The following is a 19003-nucleotide window of genomic DNA, read 5'->3' as shown; positions in this document are numbered from 1 at the left end:
CTGCAGAAATTTGGCAGGTTTTGGATAAAACCAACAGGCATGTTCTGATTTGCAGGGGCAAGACTCATGCTTCAGGAAATAAAGTGATCATATGCAGGTGCTTCAGAAAGCGGGTTTTCTCCACATAGTCTTGTGTAACTGGCTAGGTGAATTACGCAGCAGTTTTGTCTTCTCCAGCATTACTGCAGGAACACTGCTGAATTAGGCAGCCCACTGGTTCTGGTAAATGCTATATTTCTAATACTTGCTGGAGTTTGCTAAAACTTCCCACTGATTTCTACTGTTCCCAGTCATAGTACTGTAAGGAGCCTCATATTGCTGGATATTATTCTATGCCAGTTTTATGATACCTGGGCACTACCAGTTGTGCTGAAGATGAAGCCCTCACTTTCAACCGCTGGACTGTGCTCAGTGTGTATCTCAATGTTATTTACACTGTGTTTTGGTACCAATTTTGCTTTGATCTACAACTCTGATTATGCCATCAGAGCACTAAATTGAGAGTTGCAGCAAGTTAGTGAATGACTCTTGACTTTTTCTGATGCAAAATATGCATGCAGAATATGCTGGCACCCTCCACCTATCATCCAGGCCTGCATGAAAATTTTCCCCGCGTGGAAAGCTGCACTCAGTACTCCCCACTCTCTTTGTGAAGATGTGGGGCATTATATGGCCAGACAGCATGAAAAAGCTTTCAGCTGCCTTTGTAAGTGTAAGAATTTCCTAATGGGCTAACTGAATGGGTACATGCAGTAAGTATGCTGCAGATCAGCATCATATAGCAACACTCCTGAACTGACTAACTCACAGAGTGCATTCAGAAAAGGCAGCTGGAGAAAAAAAAAAAGTTCACATTCCTTTAATTCAGGCTGAATCCTTGAGGCTACAAAGTACACGTGTCCAAGTTGGGGGCTACTTATCTTTCAAAATGGTAGAAGAGAACAATTCTTTGTGCGAAGCAGTTTAGTCCCTGTCCATTTCTTGGATAAAGCAATAAACAGAGAAAAAGCTCAGTGACTTTCTGGCTAGCAAAAATAAATCCCACTCAGCTTCATTTTATGAGGATCAATCCTTTAAATGAAGAGTACAGGCTACCTGATTAGTCAGCATGATTCATTTACCCTTTTAGAAAATGTGACTTCTTAAATATTTGCTCCTCTAATGGATTCTGGACAAAATTTTCAAACTTGGCTGCCTAAAATAAGGCACTAAAATCCCTACATAGGAACTTAATTCCATGACCTGATTTTCAGACTTTTTTTTCCCCTCTCCCGCATGCCCCTTAATGAGGTCTCCATTTTAAATATGGAGCATTATATTTAATTATAAAGACACAGAATGTAAAATACAAACTAAAATGTGCCTCATTCTCACCATCCTGTTATAATGCTCTCCCTGTTCTGTTAAAAAACAAACAAATGTACCTTCTCCCACTTTGATGTAAATGTTTCTCGATATTTTGAGTTCAGTGAAAGACGTGACTGCTCCATATTCCTTTTGGGCCCACTGTAACAGATGTTCATTTCCCTGAGGGAAAGGCTTTTCCTCAGTTTCTGTTGCCAAGGAGAAATTTCCCTTCTCAAATTGAACAATGGAACCTGGAGATACCTAATGGGAACAAAACCCTATTTTTAATAGGACACATTTACCTAGGACAGAAGTATATATTTTTTTTTAAAAAAGCCATTTAATCTGTCACACAGAAATCTGTTCATTGCAAATGATGAAGTGATATTTGCATGTTTTAAAATCTGCTTAACAGACAATTTTTTAACACTGTTTAGACAACATGTAATCATTTTAAATATCACATGCTCAGAAAGAACACAAGGTCATGCTTGTCCAGGTTAGCCGAAGATAATGACTAAAAGCCTCAGCAGAAGAGAATACCTTATTTTATTAAATAAAAACTCATATTGTTGCTTTCTTAACAGGAGCGTGTGTCTGGAGGCTTGAAATGTCTGGTCCAAAATGTAAGAGCAATCATACACCTTTAGAAAGGAGCTGACAAATACACTACACTATGAGGCCCTGATGGGCAACCTAACACCTCACTCATAACCACTTTAAAAATAATGAAAACTGAGGAATAGTGCGTCACTATAACGATATGTGCAAAAGCCTTGGGATATTCAAATGTGTCAGCTGCAGAAGCAGAACGGAGTGAAATGAAGAAAGAGAGCCAAATAATTCTTAGTTGTGTCATGGTAAGTCCAAGCAACCCCATGGACTTTGGTGGAGCAACAATGGAATCAATCTGCAGCAGGTGAGATCAGAGGGCCAGATTGGCCCCTGCATTGGGCTGATTTCTGTCATACTGGTGGTGAAAAGCAGCCCTAAAGCAAGCATTACTAGCCCAAGGAAGATCATCCCAGTCTTGGGGGATCGTCTGGTGGCACAGAACTGGCATTACAACTCCTATGACATCCTCTTCCCTGCAGCTGGTGTCTGGGACAATTCCCTGCACCCTGGCAATTCCTGGCTGTCATATTGATCCTTTGGGGCTGGCCACTGACAGCTAGGGTAATTTAGAGCATCCGTAGATGGTTCTAATGTACATCTTCGAACTGGATCAGCACATAGATGGCTCAGGATTCGAGGAACTCAAAGGCAGCTAAAAATCATCAATCCTAGACTATATTTTGCGCTCGTTCAATGTGACTGATGATTGGGGCCTGATATCTGCTCCACATGGTCTACCAGTGTTGGTCCTTCAAATCCTGGTTTCAGCAGAGTCTACCAGTCAAGTCTAATGAGAACATGAAGGGGGGGGGGGAGATACAGGAAGATAGATAACTTTTTGTTGTGATATCTCAGTACAGAAAGGATTACAACCTAGAAAATTTCCTTCTGTGAGAAAGCAGGAAACTCTCTGATGCTGGAGCAGAGCAAAGCAATGATAAGGGGAGACAGAGATATTTAAGATTTCTTCAGACTGTATATTTTCCATAGCAGTATGAAAAATGTTTGAAAGGATATACTACTCAAGTCCTGCATTTACCCCAGATAATTAAATCAATGGGCCATTGGTCCAAATAACCTGTTCTGAATGAAATAGAAAACACTTTCCTGACTTCATCCCAGAAGACCTAGACATATCTTATATCAACACTGGATGTGCATAAAGCTGAGCTGCAATTACATTTAAACAAAGATTTAGGTGGTGACAGTATGATCAGGCCCCAGCCTGGGAGGGAGATTGTGACTCCAGAAGTGTCCACACTGCTTTGAAGAAAGAGTAAATTGCAACAGGTCTACCGCAGTCTATCACACACTCTGGTGCTGAAGAGTGTGTTGGTGGGAATAGGAGGTGTAGAGTCTTGACTCCACCCCCTATCCATCCACCATGCATGATTGGGGGAGGGGTAACATAGCTGCTGTGCAAAGCTGGAAATGGCAGTATGATGTAGCAGTGCAAGGGAGAAAGGGGATGTATCATGCACTTTTCTCACTTACACAAGCAAGCAAATCAGGCCACACTCCTTCCCCAAGAGAACAGATATTTGTTCATATTGCTGCAACATGAACATCTTTTTACTGCAATTCATCCTGCACTCTTCTTTTGATGGAATGAACATGCAGTCTGGTTTAGAACTGCAAGTCTAATATGACTAAGCATTATAATCAGAGCAATGAATAAACATCATAATCTCTACCCTATCCTGCACATTATTTATGCACATGCTTCTCCAGAATAATAGCCATTTACATCTGTCTAGCTTTATAAACAGCAAAATACAACAATGAGCTCATTCAAAGGAATAAACTGAAATCGGTTATTTTTATATTAAACATCCATCATTGCAAACCAACAGCAACTCGTTATTAACTTTGCTGGAACTATTATTAAAAGTACTAGTTTGCGACATTGTAAACCAACCTGCTTAGAAAATACAAATGCTCATCAAAGCGGAGAAACAGCTTGTATGTTCTAGCATGTTAAACTCTTCTAAAGTTCTTTCCTACATCCACTGATATTTGTTAGTATTATCAATCATTTTTTGCGAGGACACACTGCACAGATCACATAAACGTCTCTTTTTTGAAGAGAGAAGACCCTTGTACTTCAGAGTTCATTTTGACCAGACCTGTCACAGAAAATAGCTTAGGCATCCTTTATCCCTTTGCCAGAATAGTTTTAAAATTTAGACTAACATCTGTTTCAACTCTGGATGATCTTTAATTTGTTGCTGTTCATATGATTATCATAAAACCTTTTTCATAAAAAGGTTATATTCAGCACAACATAAGATACATGAGTTTAGCACATTTCTGAAGCAAGAAAGTAAACTCTGCATACCATAGGAAAAAACAGTGAGGGACCAAAACACTCTGTCTAAAATGTATTTGACAATTATGGCTTGATTATGAAAGGTGTTGAGCACCTGTATGTCCCCATTAAAGTCTGTCTACAGTAGGGTAACCCAGTTCTATGGTTCTGGGAAAAGGCAGCAACAAGGAGACATATCCTAAACAGAAAAGTACAATTTGTTAAAAGAATTAATCATTTTATAATGCAGATTTTGAAGTCTGCCTTAAATTGGGGCCAAACCAATTTCTGGAGAAATTCCAGTGACCAAGATGCAGCTACACTATGGATTAATTTGACCCAACACATCTCTAAGGGCATGTTCACATTGCATATTAAAGGTGCAATACAAGGTGCCTTACAAGTTTTAATCTAGCTAGCACCAGTAACAATAGTAGCGATGACATGGTGGCAGAGGTTTAGTGTGGATTAACGATCCAAGTACAAGCCTGCTGGGCCACTGTGTGTTCACTGCAGCATAGACATACCCTAAAATGTAATTAATAAATTAGGCCCTACAAATGTTTATGCATGTTCCTACCTTTACATATGTGAGTTAGTCCCATGGAACAATTCTTGTGCATATAGTTAAGCACATATATGTTTGCAGGATCAGGGCCTTGATCAGCGATGACTTTACACTAGAAGTCAATGGACCCCAGTATACCACTGCACTTACCACTATCAGCAATAAGATAAACCCTGAATTACCACAGTTATGCTACACAGTACTGAAGAAATGTGGGTCCCGATTGTCATTTAAACATTTGAAAATGCCGAGTGAAGGTGCCTTACTGTAAATGAATATCAGGCCTATGAACTTTAAAGACCAGAGTGTCATGAAACATAATTCATCAGACAATAGAAAAACTTTGGAATCTTTGGATGGAAATGGTTATCTAAATGCCAGTAATTATATCTACTATTAATGATCGTAAGTTATTACATCATTTCAAATAAAATTTTAGTGCAGGCATGTTATTCTGACATTTACTTATCAAATTCATTTTAAAGACACATTGAGAACTTACTATGCAGAGGAAGAAAGGATACTTTTGAACACTGAGCTGAAAAATATATTAATATGTGGAAGCTTACAGCAATGCACTTTTCATTCTATTTTCCACTTAAGTTTCAACTGATCCCATGTCTGTTAACGGCATAGGTTTCCTCCTCAGAATTCATTTGATTTTCTATTTGTTTGCTAATTAAAATTTTAAAAAACACTCTACAACATTCTTTGGCATGACAAATGTCTTCCTGTGGGAATGAAGCTGACAAGAAGATCTAAATAGGAACAAACTGAAGGACAGAAGGCAAAACAACTAGCAAATGTAAGGGTATATTATAGACTGTAGATGTTAGATAGCTAATAAAACATCTTTAAATACACATTAAGCTTTTCATTCACTTTTTAAAAAATCATGCACAAGTTTGCATATGAAATTTTGGTCCGACTACCAGATTTGAAAAAGAAGAGCAGAACTCTGCTTTGTCTGCCAGTGCTGGGATTTTTACTACAAGGACTTTAGGCTAGGTTAAGTGAGCCAACCACATTATTTTTTTTGGACTGGGTTCAACAAACTCTTCCAAAAGAAAGAAAGAAAAAAAAAATCAACCATCACTTTGTTTCAACACCTGCCTTTGTACATTAACTACTTACCCTATAGAACCAATCTCTCTGAAAGTAGCCTTACTCCTTAAAGCACCCAGGATATGCAGGTGCACTGAAATTAAAAGTACCATCATTTAATCAAAGATATTTATAAGTTTATCTGAGTGCTACACAGCTCAATTGGTTGGCTAGCAACACAGTGTGTCAGGCATGCTATTGTCCTCTCACTCCATCTCCTTCTTGGTGGCTTCATAGTCATAGGGTGGAAAAACTATTCCCGTACACTCTTTCTTGCTGTTGCATTTAATGTGGTGATTTCTAATGCCCTCAGTACTGCTGTCACCATTTCTTCTCCTGTTGAATGCACTGAACATTCTCAGGTGATGGAGTGAAAGGGAATTTCTCAAACTTGACACTAAGTCTGGAAAAACCAGTGTGCAGGCCCAAAAGATACCGATGAGGGAGGTTACTAATCACAGAAGAGAAAGTGTTTCTAAGGGCTATTCTGCCTTTCAAGTAAATGAGAACTGGGCAGCTACATCCCTTTCTCCATGCAATATTCTCATTCTTCCCCACCCCCCCCCCATCCATTCTTGGGGCTTAGAGAATTTCTACAGAAAACAAAAACTATTTAGGAAGAGATATTGTCTTATACACTCCTATCCAACAGCAACATGTTGGTCACAGAGGGGAACTCGCACTGCAACAGGGATTTCCTTTGATTGTCCAGAGACAAAAAAAGTATGTCCCTGATTCTAAAGAAGATCCTGTATACGTCTCTTAAGAGAGCTATTCAGTCTTATAGAAAATGTGTCCTTGTAATGCTGCCAAGGTCCTTTTGTGCTTGACTTGTTTTATGAGTGAGTGCTTATTATGCAAGTAATAGCGCCTCAGGGGCATTATTAACTTGAATACCCCATTTTAAACAACTTCATAAATATTCCATTGGTGAATGGAAACAGTTTACACATTCAAGATGGTTCCTTCTGCCTCCACAGGTTAGTTATCTTAGGGGGAGATTATCTATATTAATCATATGAAGCTAGCCATGCATGTCACATTAATTTAGATTCATAGATTCATAGATACTAAGGTCAGAAGGGACCACTCTGATCATCTAGTCCGACCTCCTGCACAGCGCAGGCCACAGAATGTCACCCACCCACTCCTATGAAAAACCTCACCCATGTCTGAGCTATTGAAGTCCTCAAATCGTGGTTCAAAACTTCAAGGAGCAGAGAAGCCTCCCTCCAGTCAACCATGCCCCATGCTACAGAGGAAGGCAAAAAAACCTCCAGGGCCTCTCCAACCTGCCCTCCCGACCCCAAACATGGCAATCAGCCAAACCCTGAGCACTTGGGCAAGATTCACCAGCCAGATACCCAGGAAAGAGTTTTCTATAGTAAATCAGATCCCATCCATCTAATATCCCATCTCAGGGGATTTGGCCTATTTATCCTGAATATTTAAAGATCGATTACTTACCAAAATCCCATTATCCCATCATACCATCTCCTCCATAAACTTATCGAGTAGAATCTTAAAACCAGATAGATCTTTTGCCCCCACTGCTTCCCTTGGAAGGTTATTCCAAAACTTCACTCCTCTGATGGTTAAAAACCTTCGTCTGATTTCAAGTCTAAACTTCCTGGTGGCCAGTTTATACCCATTTGTTCTTGTGTCCACATTGGTGCTGAGCTGAAATAATTCCTCTCCCTCTCCTATATTTATCCCTCTGATATATTTATAGAGAGCAATCATATCTCCCCTCAATCTTCTTTTAGTTAGGCTAAACAAGCCCAGCTCCTTAAGTCTCCTTTCATAAGACAAGTTTTCCATTCCTCGGATCATCCTAGTAGCCCCTCTCTGTACCTGCTCCAGTTTGAATTCATCCTTTTTAAACATGGGAGACCAGAACTGCACACAGTATTCTAGGTGAGGTCTCACCAGTGCCTTGTATAACGGTACTAAAACCTCCTTATCCCTACTGGAAATGCCTCTCCTGATGCATCCCAAAACCGCATTAGCTTTTTTCACAGCCATATCACATTGGCAGCTCATAGTCATCCTATGATCAACCAATACTCCAAGGTCCTTCTCCTCTTCCGTTACTTCTAATTGATGCGTCCCCAACTTATAACTAAAATTCTTGTTATTAATCCCTAAATGCATAACCTTACACTTCTCACTATTAAATTTCATCCTATTACTATTACTCCAGTTTACAAGGTCATCCAGATCCTCCTGTATAATATCCCGATCCTTCTCCGAATTGGCAATACCTCCCAGCTTTGTATCATCTGCAAACTTTATTAGCACACTCCCACTTTTTGTGCCAAGGTCAGTAACAAAAAGATTAAATAAGATTGGTCCCAAAACCGATCCCTGAGGAACTCCACTGGTAACCTCCCTCCAACCTGACAGTTCGCCTTTCAGTAGGACCCGTTGCAGTCTCCCCTTTAACCAATTCCTTATCCACCTTCTGATGTTCATATTGATCCCCATCTTCTCCAATTTAACTAATAATTCCCCATGTGGCACGGTATCAAATGCCTTACTGAAATCTAGGTAAATTAGATCCACTGCATTTCCTTTATCTAAAAAATCTGTTACTTTTTCAAAAAAGGAGATTAGATTGGTTTGGCACGAAACCAATGGAATTTATCTGAATTCGTAACAATATTCTAAACTGACATGTTTAACTTACACAACTGAATGCACATAAAGATCAACAAACTAAATAAGTCTGTTAAAGGCTTCTGATAGAGTCTACTAGAATTTTTCTAGGAATTCGTTTCAATTTAGTAGAAAGAAAAGAAGGCGAGAACTAAGATATAGACATGCAAGTCATTACAGTTGCCTGGTTTCCACTGAAACTGAGGACTAACACACACTGTCGTGATTTGTTATTTCCGCATTAATCACTAGGCTCCGTTAGTGGGATGCAGAAGCCTTCTCCCCACTTCTGCAAACTTCCACGGGCTACAGCACTAGTTTCCTGTGGCACAGTAAACCTAGCCACTGAAGCAAGAGAAGAGGAGGAGGAGCCATGATGATACAAGGGAGGAGGATAACCCTGAATGCCAGCTCCACCCCTTCTAGTTTCTCACTGGAAGAAGGAGGTGGGTGAAACTGCCATCTGGGAACACATTTCACTCTCCAGTACCAATATGGCTGCTCATCTTTACCTTCATGTCTTGGCTTAGTGTAAGGCCAAGGATGCATATATGGAGTGGCTTCCTGTCACCTGGCATTAGCTGAGGGGTGGGACTTCCTATAAGAGGGAGCCTGCTTGACCAGTCATAGGAAGGGCAGAGACTTGAGGGGATACAAAGGAGATGAGGGGATACGGGCAGGGGCTCTTCACACCAGCCATATGAAAAGGCCTGGCTATAGTGTAAGGCAGGAGCTATAGCCTAAGAGGCTTGAAGAAATATTAGGCAGCAGGACCTAGGTTTTGGAAAGAATTGTTGAGCCCAGCAAGAGGCTGAAGTAACTGGAGTGGGAGAAAGCCATGTTTTGATTTAAGTTGACATTTGATGATATTGTTTTAATAAATTGATCCCAACGAATGTAACCGGACTCAAAAGCAGCTGGATGCAGAGTCCTGGAAGGAAAACTGAGGCAGGATGTTAGATAGGGTAAAACCTTGTTACACTCATGCTGAAGCATAGAGCAGCTTTTCCAAACAGGGCTGGCTCTAGGTTTTTTGCCACCCCAGGCAAAAAATTTGCCGCCCCAAGCTCTGAGAGCGCAACTGCTCAAGCAGAAAAAAAGAGTGGCTAGAATGCCGCCCCTTGAAATGTGCCACCCCAAGCACGTTCTTGGTTTGCTGGTGCCTAGAACCAGCCCTGTTTCCAAAGATTCCTGCCTGGCTCAAATCCAGAGAAAGTGATACACAATATAGCTGAAAGGTGTTTGCATATTATAAAGTTCAGAACAATATTTTGGGATGTCACTGGCACTGTAATATATAGATATGTTTGTCATGTGCCTCATAATTGTGTAGCTTGTTTGTGTAGCTTGGTTGAATTGCTGCCTCTCCTTTCTCTAATTCCTTTATGAAACAATTTTAAAATGAAAAATCCAGTTATTTAAAGAAACACTAGTGGAGTTTTAGGCTTACATCTGATTTATTGTACTGTAAAATTTGATCTGATTTGGATAGTCCATCAGATTCTAAATATATATTTAACCTATCATTTTCCATCACCCCTAACCCCATAAATCCTTCATCTATTGCCCATAACTTTAAAAAAAGCAATAGCATGAGTGGCCTGAGCTTCCACCTGACGTACATGAAAGAGTAAAATTCCAGTTTTGTAGTCCCTATAAAAACAATACTTTGTAGTAATCTGAATTTGTCTATGTGTCAAAAGTTCACAGAGCAATTTTTTGGAATGATAAAGCCCTACAGAAGTTACTATATACTGAACACTGTTTTTAATTAAACCAGTGTATTATGCTGAAGTTATTTCAAAATATTTGTGTGGGAGACATTTGTCAAGTAGAAAAGGGCAAAAAACTGGAAGGATGGAGAATTATTTTCAGTCTTCTGAGTGGAAAAACAATGGAGATGTAAAAAATCTCTCAATCCAATATAAATTGTAAATGTCCTTTTAAATTATTCTAAGCACAATTTCCCAACACGGAAAATCAGCTGCATTTTCTTGCAATCATGAAAGGTCACTATTTATACACTTTTTATCACTAGTTATGCATCTCACTCTTCTTCTAGCAGAGCACTTTGCTTACATCTGCAGCTGTTTAACAAGTGATTGGAAATTTAGCCTCCTGATTTCCTGTTAAATACTAGGCATAGGAAAACAAATAGCACTTGTTTTTCAGTGAGTTTTGTCAATCATCCAAAATGTAGCGCAAACCATACAACTGCCTGTGGTTTGGTGGCAGAGACCCAAAATATTTGAGCCATATTTTTTTGTCAAGTAAAAAGAGTAAACCAACTTTTGGCAGAAATGATGAGTACACAACTTCCCTCCTTCCCCTTCAGAAATTCATAAATGTTTTTTAATAACTTAGCTTTATCCTGGAATTAATTTTTTTCACTACAGTAAGGTTTTTTTTTAAAATGTCAAGCCAACAGATATAATACAGTTATTTGTTTGTTTGTTTTTTAAACTTGTTCCACCTTCCCCCAGACTCCATTTTACTAACTTTACTGATATGAGTAATCCCTTTAAAGTCATTAGGGTTGTTCACATGAGTAAAGTTACTCATTTGTATAAGTGCTTTCAGGGCCCATATCCCTCGGATTACTTAAGTACATACCCGTCAAAGTAAGGGTTGTAGGATCAGGTTCTTCATATACAGTTATAAATAATTACACATGATGATTTCTGCCAGAAAGTCACAAAGGACTGAATAATAATTTTCTATGGCAATTTAATTCTCATTTCTGCACTAAGATGTTTCACTTTCCTAGCAAAGGTGTTTATATCTTCAAGTCAGCAGGACTGCTAGGGGTACCCGCATGGCCTCACAGTATGCCAATACTTTTATGGCTGACTTAGAACAAGGCTTCCTCAGCTCTCATCCCCCAATGCCCCTACTTTACTTGCGCTACATTGATGACATCTTTATCGTCTGGACCCATGGGAAGGAGGGCCTTGAGGAATTCCACCATGATTTCAACAATTTCCATCCCACCATCAACCTCAGCCTGGACCAGTCCACCCAAGAGATCCACTTCCTAGACACTGAAGTGCTAATAAGCGATGGTCACATAACCACCACTCTATACCGGAAATCTACTGACCTACATGCTTACCTACATGGTTCCAGCTTTCATCCAGACCACATCACATGATTCATTGTCTACAGCCAAGCTCTAAGATACAACCACCTTTGTTCCAATCCCTCAGACAAACACCTACAGAATCTCTATCAAGCATTCTTAAAACTACAATATCCACCTGGTGAAATGAAGAAACAGATTGACAGAGCCAGAAGGGTACCCAGAAGTCACCTACTACAGGACAGACCCAATAAAGGAAGTAACAGAATGCCACTAGCCGTCACCTACAGCCCCCAACTAAAACCTCTCCAGCACATCATCAAGGATCTACAACCTATCTTGAAGGACGATCCCTTACTCTCACAGACCTTGGGAGACAGGCCATTCCTCGCTTACAGACAGCCCCACAACCTGAAGCAAATACTCACTAGCAACTACATACCACACAACAGAAACACCAACCCTGCAACAAACCCAGTGCCAACTCTGTCTGCATATCTATTCAAGGGACACCATCATAGGACCTAACCACATCAGCCACACCATCAGGGGCTCGTTCACCTGCACATCTACCAATGTGATATATGCCATCATGTGCCAGCAATGCCCCTCTGCCAAGTATATTGGCCAAACCGGACAGTCTCTATGCAAAAGAATAAATGGATACAAATCTGACATCTGGAATTATAACATTCAAAAACCAGTGGGAGAACACTTCAATCTCCCTGGTCACTCAATAACAGACTTAAAAGTGGCAATTCTTCAACAAAAAAACTTCAACAACAAACCCAAACGTGAAACTGCAGAACTGGAATTAATTTGCAAACTGGACACCATCAAATTAGGCCTGAATAAAAGACTGGGAGTGGATGGGTCATTACAAAAAACTAATTTCCATACTAATTTCTCCCTACTGTTACTCGCACCTTCCTGTCAACTGTTTGAAATGGGCCACCCTCATTGGCACTACAAAAGTGATTTTTCCTCCCTTGATATTCTACTGTTAACTGAATTGTCTCATTAGACTGACCCCCCACTTGGTAAGGAAACTCCCATCTTTTCATGTACTCTGTATATATACCTCCTACTGTATTTTCCACTCCATGCATCTGATGAAGTGGGTTCTAGCCCACGAAAGCTTATGCTCAAATAAATGCGTTAGTCTCTAAGGTGCCACAAGGACTCCTCATTGTTTTTGCTGATACAGACTAACACGGTACCACTCTGAAACCTGTCTTCTGCATGGTGTTTTGTTGGTTTGTTTGTTTGGTTTTTTTGCAAGCCTCCCCTCCACCCCCAAGCTGTAGCACAGGCAAGATGTTTTCTACAGGTTTTAGGAGCTGTTTTTATAAATTTTCAGGCATCAGAATCTAGTTATATCAATGCACCTCAATTCTGACCTATAGAATCCTGACAGTCTGATCCAGGGACTCTTGAGCAGAGAGCTGCCAAACTGTGTGGTGTTTTTGTGATGTGTAAAAATATCCAGTCAGGACCAAATACATTTCATCCTGTGACCTAATTGAGGATTTTAACTTGCATCTCCAGAGTAAAGTGAGTGCACCCATTCTAAAATGCAACCCTCGTTCCAATGCATCACAGGACTTCAAAATACCTAATACCCATAAATCTACTTTTGGAATAAATAAAGCAAATCAGTTATGATTTTTCTTCTCATACAAATCTCAACTATTTCCCCACTGCTACTAAATTAACCAGTTAGTGCAGTGCAGAACTCATGTCCTAACCAACTGTTTGAAAATAAAGTCTACCTAATGTTCAGTGCAATTTTACTCACCATGGAAATAAAAAATAAATAAAACATTTAGTCCTCATGAATTTCTGTATATGAGTCACAAAAAAGTGAATGCATCATTTGACTCACTGCCCACAACTTCAACACTCTTGATCATGCTGCTGTTTCCGAGGTAGCCAGCACAGCTTCAGACAGAGCACACTGTCAGCAGAAACCAAGCCCCAGCAGCAATCTCACCCATCAAAATACTTTTTGAAAAAAATACAAAAGAAATTATTACTAAGAAATAGTGTAGCAAAAACAAACTAAAACAGTGGGAGTAAGATGAAATTAGCCCACTTAACCTTTGTACAGCACTATGTACAGAGACTACAATACTGCAGTCCTTATTGGGTCACTTGTGAGGACAGGGATTACAGTATTTATGTTGACTTCGCCTCTTATGAGTTACTGATCCCATCTTTCTCGTTACAATGAGGACACCACAGGGCTAAATTTTCCTGTGACTTGTTTACCACGTAACTCCATTCATTTAAACAATGTTGCCCAGGTTGTGAGTTGCTATTGTTTGCTAGATTCCAGCAACTGAATCTTAGTGATGTCCAAGACAATGCAGAGTGGGTCTAAAATTTGCATCAAATTACCATAATTTTTATGGATACAATATAATATAATAATATACTGATAGAATAATAATATTTAGCTCTTAAATACAACTTTCTATCCAAGATCCCAACACATTTTGTCAAGGTCCTATTTATAACACTACAACTCTATGAAGCATTATCTCACTTCAACTCACATTGTATAAAAGATTATGTTAAAGCAAACTGAAGTTAATGTAAGAGGCATATGGCTCAAGTGCACAGCACTCTAAAGAGGATGCAGTATTCCCTATTTCAAGTGTAAATCATAGTAGATCTTTTGTTGTTTAGTAGTTTTCTACAGGATTTTAATAGTATTTTGGTCCACTGTTCGGCTTAACTGATAAACAGGAACTTCTTGTAAAGAAATGGCTAAACTGAGAGCCACTCACATTACATTTATGAATAGACACTTTACCCAAGTCACTTTTCGCTGAATTAAACTATGTGTATAACAAGGTAAAAAAAAGTATTTTAATTTTTTTTCCATGTGCACCAAACCATTCAGAAATGCTTTTTACATTTTTCTACTTTAAAGTATCTTGCAGAAAGATTTCTAGATACATGTGCTTCTTAATTACATTTAAAATTATACTAAGAAACAATGGATTCTTTTCATAGTTCAAATTTCCTCCCAAAACAGAGTCAGGCATGATACAAAATCCCAACTCTAAGCATACTGTTAGAAAGTTCAGATTCAAATACTGGCCCCTGTCTGTATAATGGGCTACAATGGATTGAATTCTCCTGAATTCTGGGGAAGTCCTGATCTGATCTTTGTAGCCTGAGCCCATCTCCATTTCAAAGTGGTTCTATCTTAAAACGGCAACTCTGTGCTGTCTTCTGTTGCATTCCTTGAACAAATTAGTTCCAATGAAAAATTGAATACAAATGTTCCATACACAGGAGGCAGCACTGTACAATGGTCAGAGCACTACAGTGGTAACAAAGAGAAAGAGGTCTGATCCTGGCTGTTGCATTGACTCACAACATAACCTTGGATGAGTCATTTATACTCACTGTGCCTTACTTTCCCCATCTGTAAATTGGGGCTAATAAAGCTGATAACCTTTGTATAGTGCGTGCAAAGGACTACGTTATGTGCTATTACTATTATCATCCTCTGCAGTATTGGGGCCTTTTAACTAAAGTGTTTAGCTTGGGTGCTAGGTTTGCTGTTCTTTTAGTCACTTCAATTCCATAAACTAGCAGCTGAACATCTTTTCATGGTCTTCATTTTCCTTACTGGTTGGGGATTAAATCTCTAAAGAAACTGTAGATTGTATTAAAACACAATTGGGGTAAAAAAAGTATATCTATTTGTTTTGTGAAATGCTTGCAAGAAAAGCTAGAAAGTCAGCAATTACCTTAGGGAAATGCTTCCATAGAGACAGACACAATAGTTATGACACTGCAGCAGTATGTGCGATTTACATTTCTGCTTTGAACATATAATTTGTGGAAATAAAATATAAGGAATTTATTTAAATTTGAAACCTGCTAGGAAAGAACACATTAGTAATTAAGATTCAGAATAATCTGTTTTCCACCTTGACCAAAAGTTCAAGAGAAGTGAACAACAGAGAAAGCTGAAGTGGTGCATGGATAAGCCAAAATATTTTAAAATAAAAAGGGCCAGGTAACATAACCTTCATTCTATACCTAACGGAACCTTGAGCTAGAACTGTGTCAGACTGTGCTAGCTGTTGTGGCAAGAAGGAAGGGTGCCTTTCACTCCCTAGGTTAGAAATATTGTGTATGTCTGTTCGATGGTTCACTTTGAAATAAGGATCACCCAAAGTGCTTCCAAACCCTGCTGGCCAGAGAGGGAAGAGTGGAAGCCTCTAGGGTATGTATGTCTTCACTGCAGATTTAGCCTGGGTGATGAGCACCGGGGTTAGCCTAGCCACCCTATGAAGCCATACCCAAGTTACTGTGTCTTCACTGGTGCTGCACTCCCCCATATGCGGCGCTAGGACTTCTGAGGAGCACAGTCTGTGGTTCTATGTGCTGCTGTAAGCTGAGCAGCTCTGATTCTTTTCCAGCGAATTGTGGGCAAACTTGACTATCCTTCTTGACACAGAGAGAGAATTGTGGGAAGGTACTGTAGGACTGACAGTGATTTAGTCTACATCCTCACTGCAGAGTGGTTGGGTTCCCAGCCCAAGTGAAAGCAGAACCCAGCTCTACCTCACACCCTAAGTCAGGGCAGATAGACCAGGTTTAAAGCATCACTAAACTGAGGTGAGAGGTTTTTGTATGTGGACAGGTAGGGAGTTAGGTATAATATCTGGGTGAGAACCCAGGCTAACTGCAGTGAAGACATGCCTGAACAGTGAAGGGAGAGGAAGAAAATGAAATGCTGGGTTGGGAGGTACTGCAGGTCTCGAACTGCAGCAGGTCGTGCCGAGTCAGTGCTATGGCACTCTTTGGATGCAGCAATCTTCTTCTCCAGATTCTCATCTTCTATTAAAAAAACAAAACAAAAACACAACCCCAAACCTCTATTCCTTGTGGTTATGGAGAACACCTTGCACGTGGGAAGCAGGGTAAACCGATGCAGTGATTCCTAACTGCATCTACAGAGCACCTGCTATTCATCCCAGTGACTAAATTAGTGCAGATGCTTAGTGATGATCCTTTAAATGTCAACACTGGTAATTAATTCACTGCTGTCCCACATGTGAATATGGAAAGGGAGGGTCACGCTCTGCACAGCCTACTGTTAGTAAAGTCTTTTTTGGTGCCATGAAGTGGACAGTCTTTGAGGACATTGGCCAGGATGGGCTGGGTCAAAATGGAGACAATGGGTTGCTACTTTAAACGCTATTTTGAATGCATCTGAAATTAGCCATAAAGATGCACAGGATAGAGCTCAGTCCTGCTCCTATTGAAGCCAATCTGAATTTTGACAAACTTAACTAGAAGCAGGATCAGGTCTTTCAAAGTTTAAAACATTAAAGGCTCAAACCCCCCTCTTCTCTTGCACCTTCAAAAGGCCTTGAGGAAAATAGCAGCCCTTGCATTCCACTGACTACTAGGGTTACTGGAGTCTACCACCGCAGCTGGCCAGCTGCAGGGGCAGTACACAGTGCATTTACCTGAGGCACAATGACTCCAGAAGCTCTCACTGGGCAGTGCACCACTGTACTGTCCACCACTGCCAGCTGTGCCTTAAAAGCAAAATTAAGCCCCAGATGGATATCCTGCAGCTATAAATAATAATGTTTACTTCTGAGATTATGAGTGAAAATAGTAAAGCTGCAATTCTAATAGAGAAGACTCATCGTTAGACATTATGTCATATGCTAAAAATCTAATCCAAACAACCAGTCTGTTTCACTACAAATAGGAAACTTGAATGTCCTGGCAAACTGAAAGAACATGATTTACAAACAGTAGGTAGCATTTGGAGCTTGCCATATAAGCAGTGCTCCAGCCTTTTGAGAAACACTAATGGCTTCGTTTTAGATTTCGTTTGGTTCTTCCTAGCAGTGCAACAAAACCTCATGTAAGAAATAAACTTTGCATTGTACACACGAGAAGCTCAGCTTATACGTATTTGTATTTTGGTGACAGACCACACAGTTAGCAGCTACTTGTAAGATTTCCTATTGCTCTTATGTTTTTAGCATTATAGTACATTCAAGACTTCTAATCAGGACAGGTGATATGTCCTAGGCTACACAACTTCTCAAACTAGAAGTACTGCTAGAGTTAATAATCACACAATAGGTAGAGTCCACAAAACCAGTTATTTTTTTTTTTAAATTCACATAACAAGTAACTGGGCACTTTCCCAAACTGCTTTCCCATACCACCTAATTGCTCCCCAGAGTTCCACACTGAAACTTGATCTTCTGTTAAGTTTTTTAAATATACACTTAAAATCCTTCAAAATGAATACCATTCACTCCACGTGTTGTGTTACGGAGCGGTAGGGGATTTGGTATACTTACGAAGAAAAATCTTTGGACTCCAGATGCCAGTCTTTCTGTTTTTAGCTTCCATGTCAGGGGCTGAGGAGAGTTCAGTAGGAACACCACAGGCTTATGGTGAATGTGCACTGAGGAAATGGGATTCAAATGTAATGTGACCTGCAGAGCAACAGAAAAAGATGTGACTATTTTCCTCTAACTGTTCAAAACAAAGTGAAATATAAAACTCTGACTGAATAACAGGTCATCTTTACATACATTAAGGTTTCTAGAATTCAGACCTTCTGACCCAGGACTGATGATTAGCCCTTCTCAAACTGTCAGTCTGTGCTAACATTTGTGTTCTGAAGATGCTGCAAAAGTATTTAAGAAAACCTTGGCAAAAGCTGATCAAAAGTAGTGTGGGAAGAAGGTCAAACCAATAAGCTGAGGGTTAGAGAACACAGAGATAAACCAAAAGAACTGCAACCTGCACGGGGAGCTCAGATTTCTGATCTCTCAATGAAAGGCTGCAGAAGTTGTCTAGCAAGAGGCCTGAACCTGCTGATACTGATGGGACTGAAATCACACCTGGAAAATACAAAAAACCATCACCACCAAACAAAAACAAAAACACACACAAGAGGAACAACAAGTCCAGTAACACATGCCCTGACCTTTCTAGAGAAGGGATTCCAGCAGAAATCTAGGCTTTCAAAGGAATACATAAGAAGAAAATTAGTAGAATTTCTGAAAGGCCCATGTGGAAAAAGTATGGTAAACAGGACTTTACAGTACAAAATAATGGGCTTTATAACCAAGCCCCTGTATTTTCCTAGACCTGCAGGGAACAAAGGAACAGAAAGAATCATCTGTGATCAACAGGCTAGGAACAAAGCCAGTGCTCTATTCTTTCTAGGGAGAATATCAATAGCAGTAGTGGATTGCTGCCTCCCTAAAGGTGGTCCCACAAGACAATGAAAGGAAAGTTAGATGGCCACCCACGG

General features: G+C 39.9%; 1 protein-coding gene across 24 annotated transcripts in view; it reads right to left on the bottom strand.

Annotated features, from left to right (window-relative positions):
- The window catches only part of TGFBR3 (transforming growth factor beta receptor 3), a 182572-nt gene that overhangs the window by 53200 nt on the left and 110369 nt on the right, over positions 1-19003 (bottom strand). For all 24 annotated transcript variants that reach the window (XM_038412920.2, XM_038412921.2, XM_043520078.1 and 21 more), the window contains 2 exons: positions 18039-18176; positions 1425-1608 (listed from right to left, as the gene is read on the bottom strand). In XM_038412920.2, the coding sequence (XP_038268848.1) occupies positions 1425-1608; positions 18039-18176 (322 nt within the window). The remainder of the gene's footprint in view (positions 1-1424; positions 1609-18038; positions 18177-19003) is intronic.

This window comes from Dermochelys coriacea, chromosome 8 (assembly GCF_009764565.3).
Source record: "Dermochelys coriacea isolate rDerCor1 chromosome 8, rDerCor1.pri.v4, whole genome shotgun sequence".
Lineage (NCBI taxonomy): Eukaryota > Metazoa > Chordata > Testudines > Dermochelyidae > Dermochelys > Dermochelys coriacea.
The sequence above is the reverse complement of the archived record's forward strand: the minus strand, read 5'-3'. Positions and strand labels throughout refer to the sequence as shown.